Below are 16878 nucleotides of genomic sequence, written 5' to 3'. Positions count from 1 at the left end.
TCTCTATCTTGTGCAGAATCAACGACTGATTCTAGCCTTGCCCACCTGTTCACCTGTATAAACACGCTGATCTCGGAGACTATTGCAGCTAGCGACAAACCCTGAATAGATATCAATAAAAGCCACATTTGTGGATATTAACCCTATCTAGTTTTATATATATATAAATGTCTTTAAATATATTTTCACATTAAGCAAACTATATTTAACAAGTATTTAATAGCAGGGTTCAGGTAACTCCTTCGAGCTCTCTCGACTAGAACTTTCTAACTTGTTTATTCGTGGCTAGAAAAGAGTGAACCACTTGCTGCGTTCAAAGTATTACTGGGATAATAAAATAAACAATTTTATTGCTGTTGACTCATTTGAGACTTGTCTGTCTGTCTCTTGGCCAGATATAGAGGGGAAGCTGGGGAACGAGCAGTGGAAAGCAACAGTCAGCGCCCAGCGGCATTAATTTGTGCAATTGCCTTCGATGCTCACCGCACGCGGACCGCTAAGGTAACGCGCATGGATGCGGATAAGGGGATGGGGATGGGTTGGGTTTTGGGTGTTGGATGTTGGGGGGAGAAGTGTGAGTGCGGGTGTATGAAATAAGGAAGCACGAGTCGCATTTGTAGCTGGCTGGCTGATGTTGCGTCTTCGTTGCTTTTGTGGCCATGATAAAAATTGCATGAGCTTGCACTTGGAATTTTATGCTTGCTGCAAGTTGGCCCGAACGGCAGACGTTCCCAAGTTGCAGTCAAATTTTCATTTTTCCGCTCACGTATTTCGATTAAATTCTCATTTTGGTCATAATTTTGCCGTTTTTACGTTTGCCCTGGCATTAAATTGCAACATTTCCCATCTCTCACTCTGTTGTTTCTTTCACACCATTCTCGCTGTCTCTCTTTCTCTCTCTGTCTCTCACTCTCTCTCTCTCTCTCTTGTGTATTACTTTTTATCACTCTCTAGTTTAGCTGCGTTCTTTATGTGCGTATTGAAATCATCAAGTCAGGGCCCGTTGTACATTTCGCAAATTAAAAGTTTGTTTTTGTTTGCCAGTTAACTTGGCTAATGCTCGCCTGACACTGCAAGTAACGGTAGGGCAGGTGAAGGAAAGGGGGAAGTGCGCTTGTTCGATTGTTTCGACTTATTGTTTTTGCCCACATACATACACATAAATCAATTTGGCTCGCGCGACATTCACTGGCTGGTTAGTTGGCAAGTTTTATGATTGCCGCATAAATCCGTTAACAAAGCCCAAAGCACCTGATACCCAAACCGATGTGCGCTTCTCGACGCTCTCAGCGCTCTCAGCCCCGGCGCTTGGCTAATTTGCGCTCGGCACGCACACATTGGCACGTCACATTGGCAAATTCCCCATGAGCATTGAACAGTTGGCAGGAGCTGAACGCAGGAGCTGATACTGGAGCAGCCGCTTCTAAAGCTTAGCAATAAACTTTTGTTATGTGCGGGTAATAAATTGAAAAATAGTGCGCGCAATTGCACAGACACACACACCTACCAATACACACATATATATATAAAAATATAACTATATAATACAATCGCAGTCAACTGTTGCACATTTCTACAGTGGAGAAGGCAAAATGCATTTGCTTTGCTCGAACAACTGATTCTTTTGCAGCCTAGCGGTATGCAACAGCAGCAACTGCAAAAATGCTGCATACTTTTAGGATGCAGTATAAAGTTTGCCAGCTTGTGTCAAAACTGAGCAGGAACCCAACGAGTTGCTTAGTTTTGAATAATAGTTTCACTCAGAGTAAGCATATAAATCTCAAAATTGTTTGTATTACGACCTTGTTCTTTCCTTCTCAGTGAATCACAACTTTTTCAAGCAGCCCTCAATTTATTTACATTTTCGCATTTTCAAAGCATACTTTTGGAGCATGCTAAATTAACAAAACCAAAACTTTTATTGAAATGACAGGCAATGTAAAAGATTTGTATATGAAAATGCTACAGTATTGATTAACATTAATCTCATTTAAGCACTAGCAATGAAATTACAATGAAACTGGCTTAAATTACTTAAACCATAATCCATGTGTGCTCACATCAAAAATGCAATCTGTCTGCCTATTCTATGCAAAATCCTAAGCCAATAAAATCGAACAACGTTGCAGGGAATACATCATATTCGAATAATTTTGCTGCCGTAATGTAATTAAATTACTTAGCCATAGCGCTCGAGAGTACAAAATGCAGTGTGAAAATCCTTTTAAAAGGCCATAAACGTGCAATATCAACGATGCCAATATCCTGGGCAACAGAGAACGCAGAGAACCAGTGCCCGCCCCACCATACCCTTGGGCCATGACTCCGTTGAGCATATTTCCAGCCAAAAGCCACCGCAATAACCGCTGTCAATATGCGGATTAACGCATCAATTACATGACCAGGCACGGCCACTGTTGCAGCCCCGGAGCAGGATATCGTGTTTATTAAATTTACTCGTGTGTGTGTGTGTGAGCCTCTGTGTGTGTGAGTCTGTGTGTATGGTTGAGTGTGTGGGAAAAAAGTTACAGACTGTTGCATGCGTGGCGCGTTAGCCGGCAAAAATGTCATTTGCGCAGTAATTTAATTAATTGCAAATTGTGCAATCAGGCTCAGTCTGCCAAAAAATAAAACAGTTTGAATTTCATTTTGTTGCCCATTTACATTTATGCTGCGTTCTGGGCTCTAAAAGAGAAGGCAAGAAGCGGTCGCAATACAGAAAAGCCCTCTTTTAGTCAGGTCAGTGGCAACTAAATTAATTCGATAATTGACTTCCACTCTTGTGACTGCTCGTCCGGTCAGTTTTCGCTTAGTGTTTTCTTCTTTTTTTTTTTGCTTCTCAGAGCTGTGAGTTTGTCGTCCATGGGTCGTTTATTTTTTATGTTTGCGACGCCGCACACAAAACATAAAAACGTCTGTTGCGTGTTGCATATGGAAAATTGCCAAAAGGCGACAAGGGCAAACACTCAAAGGAGAGTGGCAACCGTGAGAGACGGATAGGGAGCGAAAGCCAAAAGAAGTCGCAAAAGGAAATGTAGCAAGGCATAATGGCCTGACAGGACCCAAACACAAGCAAAAATATAAAAAAAAATATATAAAAAATTCAGTTCCCAGTGCCTCGGTTTTTTTTCCGCAGTTCGGCTGGGAGTTTTAATAGTTGTACAAGTGCATGTGATTGCTTTATGGGATTTGGATGAACTTTGCGGCACGTGCCGGTTGGCATTTAGTTAATTATCGCAAATTAGCTAGCAATTGCCAAACAAATTGATTGCCGGCCTGCTTGAGGATTCAACTTGGGCATGAGAAACATTAAGTGCACTTTTACAAACTTTTATCGATGTAAATTGAGCCATTGAAAAGAACAAACATTACGAATGCTAAGTATTATCTAGCTTACATGCGATCTGTTAAAAACAAATACCTTTTAATAATTTAAAGAGCTCATCATCACCAAAGACTTGAATACCTTAGAAATTGTAAATGTTGTTTTATTAGAATTTATAAAGGAGAGCTAGAGAGAAGTGAGTTTAAGTGAGATAAACAGAGAGTCGCAGTGTGTGGGAGAAGTGGAAGCAAAGCCAGTTCATTATACACTTTTTTCTATTACTTATTTTACATTCATACAGAAATCAATTAGTAATAACAACAATAATCGAAATCATAAGTTTAACTAACTGCAAAAGCAGATTATTAAAAGTTGTCGTTGCCAAATCAAACATTTTTGTAATAAACACCATCAAAGAACTGTGTGTTAAAAATTGCTTGGATATGTGAGTGCTTTAATGTGTCTCTGTCGCACTGTGGCTTGCCTCTGTTGTTGTTGCATTCAGTTGAGTTTTTTTATTTATTTTTTTTTAGCATTGTCTTAGCTTAAAGCTGAAGCGTTCATTTGGTTGCTGCTGCTTTCCACGTCGTTGACTCGGCATCAGTTTGTGAGCAAATGCTACAGCAATTTTTACTTATGCCTCAATACTTTTTCCTTGTCCACGCAGTGTACAAGCGAGGGGCGGTGGGGTGGTTGAAAAAACAGAGCGACATGACAAAATGAAAAAGGATACTTGGATGCTGAATACTGGACTGTTGGCATCGCGGGCGTGCATCAAAAAACATGACATGGCACGAGCCATTTCGTTTGTTTTTCTATTCTTACTGTGCAGCAATCTGAATCTTTTTTCCTCATATTTTTTTTTTTATTCTTTTTTTTGGGCTGCGTCCAAAACATATTTTTTATATTCTTGTGCGCTTTGAGTAAAATATTATGTTACAGCCAACAAAAACTTTTCTGTTGCATTTCAGCTGGCGGCGTTGGAAAAAAAAAAAAATATCTGGAAGAAAAAAAATGTTTAAAAATTGTAAACTTAGTTAAATGCATTGGGATAGTGTTGTGCTTATGCATATTCAAAATGCTTGGGGCCTGTTCTGCTCTAAGCGCACACAAGCAATTCATTAAGCGCAATAGAAAATGGAAAATTACTGAGGGAAACAAGCTTCGGACAGTTTACGAGCCGCAGACGCAGACAACAAAACGGGCGGGGCACAAAATGTCGATGGGTTGCATATTTACTACTTTGAAATGTTTCATTTTATTGGTCTCGAAATGAACAAATGGAGCGCACAGCCACACACACACACGGGCAACACACACATGCGGTGTTGACTCCAAAAAATTGTGCATAATTTATGAGCGCAGTGTAAACGGCGGCAACACACGAAAGGACTTCAACTCACACACACACACAACACAGAACACACACATACATTGTCAGACACGACGCACGAACCAGCTGATTTAAATGCAATTGTATTGAAGTATGTTGTCAGTTGGAGGCTGTGTGGATGCGGCTCACGTGCAGCACCAAAATTGCTGCATATATATACAAAAGAAAAAGAAAAAAGAAGAAATATAACAGAAAAGGGATAAGCTGGAGTAAAGGAAGAGAGTGCTGCATACAGCCTGGGGCCAGTTGCATCGTATCGACATCGGCTGTCTTGGCAATTTCTTTTCATTTGCCAAAGGTGTTGAGACGTATGTGCTACGTGGCCAGGTCAAGGAGCCAGACCCCTGTTGTCCACAAGTGTCGTCTATTTGCCGGCTGTCGGCCATTTTTGTCTGCCTGGTCTGCCTTCGAACCTGGCAAACAACCGACAAATTTAGTGTATTTTGTGCATTTTTAAAATGAAGAAATTTATGTGACACGCTGCGCCAATTGATCAAATTAAATAAACATGAGACCAGGCAACGTACCATCTTCCCAGCCATCCAGAACTGTTCACTGAGCCCTGAGCATTGCATCTGCATTGCCAAACAGAGAAAACACAACGACACAATGCAAACAAATTTCGTTTGCAGCAAACTGTAAACGACAAACTGAATTTAGAGCATGTCATTCATTTCTCACAACATATATATATCAAATAACTCAAAAAACTTGATAGCGTCTATCTTACTTATAAATATACTTATAAAATAGTCTAAATATAAATTTTCTAAAGTATTTATATATTTGACTTAGGCTTGCACATTCTAATTTTTGGTTTCTATAAGTCTAAGAATATATCATAGTAGGCCGGCCACTAGTGTTGTACTAAGACTGTAACTTAACATTTGTAACTTAACATCTGTAATTTAACATGCATCTATTTACTTAACATATGATATCGATATCATTCGATATCATTGGTGTGATCAGCAGCTTGATGCAGAAGAGCTCAATCGTTGTGAATAAAGTAAAATAAGCAGACTTGTTTGAGTATGAAATATAATTTTGTTTTGACTGCTAAAATATTTTCGAACAATAGTGTTATGAAAACGCCTTTTACTCTTTCATTTTCCTACTTGTTTTTAGTCACTCACTCAGCCTTCTATTCATGTTGTCAATGAATTAAATTAGTTCTTATAAATAACTAACCGAATTGAATATTCTAAAATCCTATAACTCCAACACATACATTTATGTATTTAAATTGTCTTTTGTATATATGTGTAAATTGATAATTTGTGCACAATGCGATTGTTTGTTGGCACGTTTATATTTTTAGGTAGCTTATAGTTTTCATTTGAGGGTTGATTTCCAACTGCGAGTGCTGGCAATCTGTTTATAATAGCTTTGTTTAATGGATTGGCGCTTCAGTCAAGCCGCAAAACTTTTAATCAAATGCGCCCCGCTAATTACATTAGTTTCAACTGTGGCTCAGTGCGAGCCACGTTTGTTCTTGTTTTTGTTGTTGCTGTTATTTTTGTTGCCTGTACATTTGATAATATTCAATTATGTCGAGGCGAGCATTGTGCTGACTTTGGCATTGACAACGTGTGGCTGCAAACACACACACACACACACCCACACACACACACTCCCACACACGTATACACATATAAAAGAGACAGAGAGACAGCAAGGCGGAAATAGGAAATGTTATTGTCGTTGCGCATACGTCCCCCAAAAACCCCTCCACCCACACACTTTGGCACTCTTGTTGCGCAAAAGTTTTGGCATAAAACAAAAATGTGATTTACATGGGGAAACGCAGCGAACAATGCGCTTGCCTCGCGTGTATGTGTATGTGTGTGTGTGTGTGTGTGTGTGTGTGTGTGTGTGTGTGTATGTGTGTGCGTGTGTGTTGTATTGGCAACAAAGAACATTTCATGTTAAACAGCTGGCATCGCCTGTCGGAAGCCGCCGGCAAAAAACTTGCCACAATGCAGAATGGGCGCTCAACTCTCGGCTCGACTTGAATCGACTCGATGCTCGACTCTTTGGTTTCTTATCAGCCGCTGTCAAAAAAGTTGCCGCAATGGGGCGCCATGTCAGACACCTGTTGCCAAGTTAATGAAAACTCAATCGCTAGCAGTTGGCGCAAAACTTTTCAATTCAATTCAATTGCCTTTCAACTGATTAACTATATAAACAAATTATTACCACAATTTTATTTTACAAGATATCTTATTTAAACTCACCAGCTTCACAGATCCTGACTAAAAATATCAACATCTGATTACCATAAAAACTCTTAAAATGTCATGAATTTTTCAGTTTTTAATGGATTATCTTAATTGAATTTAATTTCAACATTAGATTAAGCTGTGCAATTTGAAATCTGGAAAATGAGAATTAAGCAAACTATAAACTTGATTCAATATTATTTATTCTAAAATATCGATTATTTTTATACGTTTTGAACTAAAGTCTGATTTTATTTGTTTGCTGCTTTTTTTGGGACTTCACTTCAGACTCCAGTTGTCAGCTGATTATGAAAATAAAATTCAGACAGTTGACGCAAACTTTTTCATTTAAATTCAATTGCTGTATTTTTATATAAATATTTTGAAAATAATAATTCGAAGCATGATCTTTCTGCAGCTCTGGTGGACACTGATGGTGCTCACGGGCAGCACAACAGCGGAGGGCGGATCTCAAGCGGGCAGCGTGCAATTGAGCAAGTTTCATCATTCCGTAAATGAGGCACGTGACCAGCTGCACGAACTGCAGTCGAACTATGATCAGGTGCAGGCTGACGAGCTATATCGGCCCAGACGCAACAGCATTGACGATCTGTTGGCGAGCTTTGCGCAGGCGACTGATAAGGAACGGAATGACAAGGACGAGGATCAGTCGCTGCAGCAGGCGGCAGATGATTGGTTTCGCGATTTAAATGCGGGCATGGAGCAGCGAGTGAACGCGGATGCAGCGCCATCAGCAGTTGCGGTCAAACATTTGCGTGCAGCAGGCAAGAGTCAGGCAACCAACAATGGTTTGGCTTCAGAGCAAACCGAGGTGGCCAAAGTCAAGAAAAAGTACAAGGATATGAGTGAGGAACATCTACCTCTATATGTACTGCCAGAAAAGCAGCCCTACGAAACTGTTAAAGGTGGCGCCACCGAACTGGACATTAAGTTGAAGCATGTGCAACAGCAGCTGCACAATCAGGAACAGCAGCAGCATATGCTACAGCAGCAGAGGGAGGAAAAAAAGGATTTCAGGACGAGCAAGGAGAGAGAGAGGGAGAGGGAGAGTCAACTGCCCCAATATGGCGACAATCCTGTGCCAGATGGGGTATACGAGCAAACGCTGGCACGCCTCCAATTCTCACGCAACAATGCAAATAATCTGTCGCACGAGGCCAACTACAAGCTATCCAAAATCGAACAGGAGGCTGCTGAAGCGAGAAGCAAGTCGCGCTATCCCGCTGGCCTAAGGAAACGTAGCTCCACCTCAGGTTTCAATCCCATGAACGAGATCAAGCTGAAGACCAGCAATAGATTAATGCGCAAGGGAATGGGCCCATCGCTGCCCAGCAATGCGCTGACGGACACAATGCGTGCCCACTATGTGGATGATCTGATAATGCGACGGGAGCGAAAGATGCAGCGACAAAAGGAGCAACAGGAACAACTGCATGGGAATGAGAAAAACGCAATGCTTCAACCATATGATACTCTGGACTCTCCAGATGCAAGCTCCATGTCAAGTTCCAGCTCTAATGTGAACCTTTATGACACACCGCAAAGCTACGATTATCGCTTGCCCCACATTGATCAGTTCCATGCACTCAGCCAGCGCGTCTTGCCCCATATGCGAGATTATGCACATGCCAATGCCAGACTGAAGATGGAACGGGATCGGGAACGCTTCAAGCGACATCCAGAGCAGCTGAAGCAATCGGAAACGATAAAGGAGAAGTGTGAGAATGCCATGGAGTCGGAAAAGGCAGTGAGTAAGCTGCCCGAAGCGGAGGATCTCATGGCCAAGCTGGCTGCAAAGGATTCGCCTGTAGTCAAAGAGAAGCCCAGTCATGAGTTGGAAATGGCTAGCAATGTCAAAGCAGGACCAGAGCTCAATTCAGCTCAACCCGCTGCACCTGTCAAAGCTGATACTGCCGAACAGTCCAAGGCGGAAATAAAGTTAATAACTGATGATAAGAAACAGCTGGAAGTCAATCTCAATCAGCACAATATTCAGAACACAGATCAGAGACCGCTCAACGAAGCCAAATCGCAGCTGGAAGCAAAGCCTGTGGCTCAGTTGACTGCCAAAAATCAAAACGTTGACTTACAGCCGACTAATAAAAATGGAAAACTGAAGAGGGATGATAAAGCCTTTCGCAGTGTACTCTGCAAGAGTCATCCGGATGCTGTGGTTAAGTTGCTAGCGAATAAAATTTCACAGCACGCCAACGACAAAGACCGCGATAAGCGTCATGCGAAACGCTGGAGCTGGCAAAGAGTGCATCGCCAGAAGGTGGGTCATAATGGTAACATGGCCAATGAGGTGGTTCATCATAAGCGACGCAGTAAGCGTTCGGTGGAGCAGCCAGTGGTGCAGGTGGTGTTGCACTTAGATGGACAGTCAAAGCTGGATTCAGTATCTAGACCAGATTTAAAAAAGGCACCAGTTCCGACAGTGGTGGAGTCAGGAGTGCAGTTGGTGGTAAAGTCACTGGAACAGTCACAAGTACAATCCCCGATAAAGTCGCAGTCTGAGTCACAACTTACCTCACAAATTGGGCAACAATCTAAGCCACAACTTGAACCACAATTGAAGCTATTGGCACAGTCAAATGAGGCAACCCATCATAAGCGACCAAATAAACGATCTGTGGGGCGGACAGAGGCACAATCGGAGTCTCAGCTGGAGCCACAATCACAGGCACAGTTACAAACACAGTCTGATCCACATTCAGATCCACAGTCTAATGTTTACTCGGAGTCACAATTGGGGCCACAGTTTGTGGCACATTCCAAAATGGAGCTACAACTGCAGCCACAATATCAGAAACAGTTTGATACACAGGAACCACAATTACATTCTCAGTCCCAGACATACCCAGACCTGGAGACCCAATCAGACTTGCAGTCACAAGCACAATCACAAGCACAGCTAGGTCCACAATTGGAGCCACAGTCCATAGTTCAGCCAAACCAACAGAGAGATAAAGAGTCCCATCAGCAGCATTCCGTATTGCTCGATTCTTTTGCGGATCAGAATGGCAATCGGGAAGGCTTTGGTAGTCAGGATACCAGCAAGTTGACCAGATTGGCAGGTGAATACGAAGAGGAAGGAAATGATGAAACGCTGCACTATCCAAGACAACAGCTGTTGGGGTTTAAGGATGAGCAAAATGCTAACGAATTCAATAGCAATCCCTATTTCAATTCACGCTATCAGGTGCCGATGTTAAATCCTCGCAGCAACTACAATAATTTGGCTTATCAGCAACAGCAGCAGCAGCTGCAGCAGCAACCATTTCAGCAACCGCAAATGTTGCCACAGCAGCTGCAACAACAACAGCAGCAACCGGCAAATAGCTTAAAGCCCAATATTAACTTAACACACTTCTTCAGTGAGCTGGCAAAGCAACATCAACAACAGATGCAACAGCAACAGCTGCATCAACCAGTGAACCAGCAGCAGCAATCGCAGCTGCAACAGCAGCAACAAGCTAACCTGGAAGCCAACCAGCCCAAGGCTTTGTTTGGCGCACATCGTTACTTTACACCTCTATTCAACAAGGCCAAGCTAAATGTGCAGCCCGATCCTTGCTTGACAGCAGCAGCAGCAACAACAGCAGCAGCAGCAGCAGCAACAACAGCAGCACCAACAGCAGCAACAACAGCAGCAACAACAGCAGCAACAACAACAGCATCTAGTGCCGGTGGCACCACCATGAATCCCGACTGTGTGCCCATCGCAACAGAAGCAGACAGTACAACATCAGCAGCGCCTGACAAGGTTACATCGAATCCCTGCAACGCTGCTGATGCAGTTAAGCTGAATGTGTCCCTTAATGCGCACGTGTGCAGCGATCCAAAGACCAAGCAGCTCTATGGGAACGGCTCGATCTGTGTGCAGCCAAGCAATCAGCGAATCAATCCGGAGACGTACTCCAACCTGGAGGATGCACTGGTGGATGAGACAGATGAAGACCTAGACAGCGATGAGCGTTACTCCAGGCAGGCCAGGGAACGCAGTGAGACAAATGATAAAAGAAGCCAGAAGGGCAAGAAGCATCCGGCAGGCAGCACAAAAAAGTCAGAAACAACAAAAGTTCCCAAAGGACAGACGACCAAAAGGTAAGTCCAAAATGAGTAAACTTTAAATAATATATTTTATTGCAAGTGAATTTTTGGAGCTAATAAATGTTATAATTTCTTAATATTAATACAATTTAAAATAAATTATTTTTTGATACAACTTTTATTAAAATCTTTAGCACTGCAACTACTGGCTCCTGTACCACCTCTAATCATACCAGCACTCATCATACGGAACTGGAGGAAAACTACAGCGAGGATTTTGAAAAACTAGTTTCCGGCAGGTTATCGAAAGACATTGTGCATGCCGTCTTCGAGATGGTCACCAATGATCCCAGCCTAGATACACTGTACTCTGTGCTCTCGCGCAATCGAAAGTGCACCTACAAGCGACCCCCGATCTTCTACCAGATACGAAACGACAAAAGCGAGAAGCAATTGCAGCAGACCGAGGAGATGGTGCGTCGAACCATGGAGTCCATTAGCGATATTATTGATAAGCAAATGCAGCAGAGAAACTGCATCCCACTGCGCCCGGATCTGGTGGAATTCTATAACATGATCATGAGATCAAATGCTCAGCAGCAGAAGTCGCGCGAGAAGCGTGAATCCAATCTGCGACTGCTCGTTGATCACAATAAGAAGCAGCGTATCCTAAAACCGGCCAACATTGAGCAGAAGTCACGAATTGTCAAGAAGCTGTTGCGGCAGTACGAGAAACTACCTGTGAAGGAGCAGCTCCACGCTGCCGGCATGCGAGATGAGCTGCTCATGGATTTGATCTATCTCCGCAAAATGGTGGACTCATTGGAGCGCAGCCAGCGCAAGGCACAATTGCAGAGCGTTCTGGACAAGACGAGCAACAGCGAGTCCATCGATGCAGATAAGCAGATGAATCTGGATTATTCACCACGTTTCCTCAAGCTGCTGAAGGCGGCGGAAATCTACAAGGAGGTTGGCGAGCAACAAGCAAAAACCTATATTGGACTCTGAATCGAATGTTAATTCGTTTTATTTTTCTTCAAGTTGATTAAATTCGTATATTTCTTAAAACTAGTTCGATTTAATTTTCGTTTTGTGCAATTCTAAATGTAACTTTATTCTGAGCTGGAATATAGGCATTGAGTGAAATATTATGTATATTATGTGTTCATAAAAAATTTATTATTGAAATAAAAGAAATTCGATTACGAATTTGAAAAAGAAATCTATACAGCCTTTGGTGCATTAGTTAAAATCATATACTAATATAATAATTTAACAATCAAAATATAATATTAAATGAAAATTTTCTGCTTTCTATCTATTTTTCTAAGCCAAACAAGTCTCAATAATACCTTGCATACGTGCGGGACTATTTTCCATAGCTTATCCCATGCCTAAAAGTAGGCAATAAAGTGGCAACCACCGCCCTCCGCATCTATCTTGGGTGTTTCCAGCACTTTGGCTACATATGAGATAAGTGTTAGTTATGAATTAGTTATTAGAATTAATTATAAGTGTAGTTAAGAATTATAATTCTTTCTCTTCTTTACTTGATTCAGAACGATTAATTTCTTCTTCTTTCAGTTGGGGATCACACAATTGATATCGATCGATGTCGATATTAATGTTATGTACATATGTTAAGTTACAGTCCTGTTAATTAGGCCTGTTAGCTGTTAACCAGCGTAATTATGTTCAAGCTGTTTTTATTTTATTTAAATTATACATTTATTCAATAAATAAAGTATTTATTATTTTATAAATATAAATTCGATTAAAAAATTGGGAAAATAATCTTTGGTGCATTACTAAAAGTAATGGGACAGGCCAATATTGGCGCCAAAGTCCCGCTTGCCATTAAGCGGACCGCTTATCCACTTGGAGGCGGTGCTGCTCAGATCTAGGCGCGTATTGCGATCCTGAGATTGCCACAGATTGGCACGTCCGCCCAGTTCGATCTGCTTGCCAAAGCCGGGAATATTGCTGTGCGTTGCACTGGCGCCATGTCCATTGATATGCGAGTAGTCGAGACCAGCGCCATTGCGATCAAATTTGAAGTTATTAGCCAGCTGATTCTGTGAGGCGAAGGCCTTAGCATCCAGATTGTGAACACCATCGTTGTACAGATTAGCAGTCAATGTCTGCTGGAAGCTGTCACGGACATTAGGCGTATGCGTCTTGGTCAGCTCCAGACCATTACCCTGACTACATAAATAGGATTGGTTAGCTTGATTAATTACAATAAGGAGTACGAGTAAAGGAGGTAAACTTACTTGTTGTAAGCCAATGTGGCGCCACTGGTGGCGGGGGCAGCTGGGCCTGGTCCGCCGGTGTGCGTATTGCCCGCAGCAAATACCTGTCCAATAATATTATGTTCCGGTGTGCCCAGCGCCTTAGTTAACTCCACACGAGCATCGGCGCCGCCATTGGGATTCGAGGCAAGCGAACCGCCCAGCACCTGACGACGAGCACGTTGGTACGTCACTGGTGGTGGCGGTGGCGGATAGTAGATTAAGTTCTGGGTATAAGGTTGTTGCGGCATAGCTGCGGCAAACACGCCCAGCAGCCCAATGCTGACAATAATGCACGTCACAATCATCTGACACATGTTGTAGAGCTTGTAAATTGATTAGAATATTGATTTGCTTGCTTGAAGCTGATGTCGCTGAGTGATGATGCTCTGATAATGTTCACTTGGCTTTTATACTAGCGATAGCTTCCCATTGATGCCTGCTGCTTCTTCTTTTGCTAATTGTGCTTCCCTATCAGGTGTGATTTACATCGAGCGAACTTTTGGGTCGAGCCTTATCTGCATGCAATTCGTTCAACATCTCATTAGGAGTCGGTGATTCCCTTATCTTGGCAATGACAATTATGACAATAACCAGAAACCCCCGCTGTATGCTTGGCCCAATTAATCACCTCAAACCAAAGACCAGATGTAATATATAAACAGGAAAATCTGAAAAGATTTATAAGTAAATAATATAGAATAATGAAGTATAATTTTTAGTTATTAATGAATTTATATTTAAACGATCTTAATCATTTATATATAATGAATACCAATATATACAAATAGACCGTATTAATATATCAATGCCTATATTTTTATATTCTTACAAATCATATATATTCTTAATCAGTATCACTAGTCGAATCGCTATATTCTTTCACCAAGATGTCATGCTCCTCACATTTGGCATAAAAATCATCATCGGAAATATTAAATATTCTCACTTCCGTTAGTGCAACAGAAAACATATTAATATAATTTAAACTATATCGTACAAAAAGATTCAGCAAAGTAATATTGTTATCAGCTGCGTACTTAAGAATAATATTGTTATGATTTAATATTTATTTATAAAAGAGCTAAATTTCTTTTGGTCAGCAATGTGCTTAAACCAAGTAAATTGTTTTTGATTTGTTTTTGCAATCGCTTATACATTGATTTTGTTTACATAAAATAAATTCAAAATTATGTATGCATATTGTATGGACACTAATTTAATAAGTTCAACAGATTTGAAATTACAACAAGAAGGCATTTTGCAATTTGTTGCCGTTATTAAAAGCAACAAAAATGCATCCAGTTGCAGATGAACGGGTGCGGCATGTGTACATTAAGAAGAGGAGCAAGCGGAAAGGCAAAAGGCCGCAAAGATACAAATTGAATTCAAAATACAAGAATAACTCTGAGCTGCTTACCAATTTGCGAATGCTGAGTAACGAGGAATCGAATCACAGTCAACAGTTGGCCAGGGCACGCTCGAAGAGAGCTATGCTCCGAGTACTACGCAAGTATAGAAACTGGTTACTTAATTGGAATAAACAGATCAAGGTGCAGCAGCAGATAATCCAGGAGTTGTACAAGGAGGAGCAAAACTGTGATGGGCGGCTGCGACATTTGCGCAATAAGCTGAGAATATTGCCCAAACGTCGCAAAATACTCAAAAGATGTTTTCGAAACGTTAATCTGATGCTGGAAAAATCAAATATGTTTAAAGGCTCCAGTGAACAGGAGCAGCTAAAGATGAATGCATTAAAAGCAGAAGCAAGACAGATTTGGATGTATCTAAAGCAAAGGAAAAACAAAAAGTTGGGGCTAAGGAAAATTGATGAAGATATAAGCCAATTTTCAAACTTTTGGAAATCCGAAGTGGTGCGAAAAGGCAAAAATCATAATGTAGATCAAAGTAAACATGCATACGAATCAATATTTGAACATAACGAAATGGATAGGAGAAAAAAGAGTGAAAAGCTCTTAAAAAATAAGCATCATGCCACTAAAAAAAGACTGTCTGCAACTGAGCTAGCTGAAGCAGAGACTGAAAATTTACTAAAACCCTATGGCAGTGAAAATTCCAAATCCAAATCCAATCCAAAGCCAAATCCAGAAATGCACGATGAGCATAAATCGACAGCTAAGAAATATTTTGGTTTTCAGTTCAGATCACGAATAACGCATCCAAGTCAAGGGCATGTCAAAGAGAAGAATCGAGATGGTAAGAAAAGTTGAACCTTAACAGAAATAAATATATATATATGTATAAATATTCAAATATAGATACACCGACTCCACCTATTGAAATTCCGCAAAATGAACCCGTGGGTGCGGCTCTCATGAACATATTGGGAAACGAACGGCACGAGGAATATTATCCTGTACAGTTTTTGCTCAGGTATGTTATACGTGAATCTAGCATATTGGACAAACTGGAGGACAAGAGTACTATTGTCGATACAATGCGGAAGCATTATATGTGGAAAATTTTAAATGGTGTCTATCGGGATCTACAAACTTTCGGCATATCCAAAGACGACATTTTGAAGGAACTTGGAGACCTCTATGTAAAATATACAGAAGATATATTTAATGAAGCTATACGAAATGGCGCGTTAACACGTCACCGTGGAGACTTGGGAGAATCGTCTGTCATCACCCCACATGATCAGATGAGCGACGAATCTCTCGAGAACTTCCTAGAACCAACTAGACGTTCGCGCGCGATATCCCTGCGGGAGCAGAGTTCGTTATCCACTGAGGCAAGTCCAAAATCCCTCAAAAATTCAGTAACTTCTCTGCCACTGAGAGACGTGATGAACTTCAAGGATCGCTACTCGTCGAAGCATCTGCTGCAAATGCGTCTTGCTATTGAGAAGTATTTCCAGAGTCAGCAGAAATCACAGCTGTTGTTGCAGCTCGAGGAGCGAAAGAAGCGAGCAAACGATGAAAGTAAGGCGACTCAAGCAAAACCAAAGAAGCCAAATCGGAAAGTCAACATTGCACGCTTGTTTTATGCCCCGCGTCGCACCTGTCGCCAACGTCAGGTGGATGAGGCGATCAAACCGCGTGATTCACAACAGGAGACGCAGGAGCGCTGCATGCGTTGTGGCACTGTATTGCCAGCGCTGCAGCCTTGTGTCGCCTGCAGCCTGTCAAATTGCTTGATATCAGATTGTGTGAAAAATAAGCAAATGTCAAATATCAACTCGGATGTTTTCCATGACCAGCAGGCAACTTTGTGCTCCAAGTTGGTCGCTGCAGCAGCTTCAATTCAACAAGCAGCTTGTGCGCAGTCAGAATGAATGGCGAATTTGTCAAGCGGCCGTCAGGAGTTGCTCAGTCTGATCAACCAACTTGCAGTGTTGCAAGTGCTGCAAAACGTTGAAAACAAAAAGCACATTTAGCGTAGCTTCACTTGCAATACTACATGATTGGGTTGGAAGTTACACTTGCCACAAGATGCTGTCAAATCAGCCAACAACTTGGCTACTTTTTCTGTAACCGTACCATGGAAAACATATCTTCTTTTTTTTTTGGAAAGACTTAATTCTTAAAAGTATATAAGATAAACGAA

At 41.5% G+C, this 16878-nt stretch overlaps 4 protein-coding genes across 4 annotated transcripts; 2 read left to right on the top strand and 2 right to left on the bottom strand.

Annotated features, from left to right (window-relative positions):
* Positions 1 to 4817: 4817 nt before the first annotated feature.
* LOC122322370 lies at positions 4818 to 5329 on the bottom strand. Its single transcript, XM_043214265.1, has 3 exons — positions 5246 to 5329; positions 4909 to 5131; positions 4818 to 4864 (listed from the first exon to the last, which is right to left on the bottom strand). Exons 1-3 carry the CDS (start codon positions 5297 to 5299, stop codon positions 4818 to 4820), a joined length of 324 nt encoding a protein of 107 aa, XP_043070200.1. The 5' UTR covers positions 5300 to 5329.
* A 2004-nt stretch (positions 5330 to 7333) lies between these two features.
* On the top strand, positions 7334 to 12149 carry LOC6570977 (formin-J). The gene is made up of 2 exons (XM_043214349.1): positions 7334 to 11068; positions 11209 to 12149. The coding sequence occupies exons 1-2, from the start codon at positions 7344 to 7346 to the stop codon at positions 12020 to 12022; spliced, it is 4539 nt and encodes a 1512-aa protein (XP_043070284.1). The 5' UTR covers positions 7334 to 7343; the 3' UTR covers positions 12023 to 12149.
* A 410-nt stretch (positions 12150 to 12559) lies between these two features.
* LOC6570976 (attacin-C) lies at positions 12560 to 13686 on the bottom strand. The gene is made up of 2 exons (XM_001997148.3): positions 13288 to 13686; positions 12560 to 13219 (listed from the first exon to the last, which is right to left on the bottom strand). Exons 1-2 carry the CDS (start codon positions 13620 to 13622, stop codon positions 12823 to 12825), a joined length of 732 nt encoding a protein of 243 aa, XP_001997184.2. The 5' UTR covers positions 13623 to 13686; the 3' UTR covers positions 12560 to 12822.
* An 867-nt stretch (positions 13687 to 14553) lies between these two features.
* LOC6559260 lies at positions 14554 to 16878 on the top strand. Its single transcript, XM_001986870.3, has 2 exons — positions 14554 to 15522; positions 15585 to 16878. Exons 1-2 carry the CDS (start codon positions 14601 to 14603, stop codon positions 16604 to 16606), a joined length of 1944 nt encoding a protein of 647 aa, XP_001986906.1. The 5' UTR covers positions 14554 to 14600; the 3' UTR covers positions 16607 to 16878.

Source organism: Drosophila grimshawi, unplaced genomic scaffold (genome assembly GCF_018153295.1).
Source record: "Drosophila grimshawi isolate 15287-2541.00 unplaced genomic scaffold, ASM1815329v1 contig_1369, whole genome shotgun sequence".
NCBI classification, from domain to species: Eukaryota; Metazoa; Arthropoda; class Insecta; order Diptera; family Drosophilidae; genus Drosophila; species Drosophila grimshawi.
Note: the sequence above shows the minus strand (reverse complement) of the source record. Positions and strands in the feature narration are given on the sequence as shown.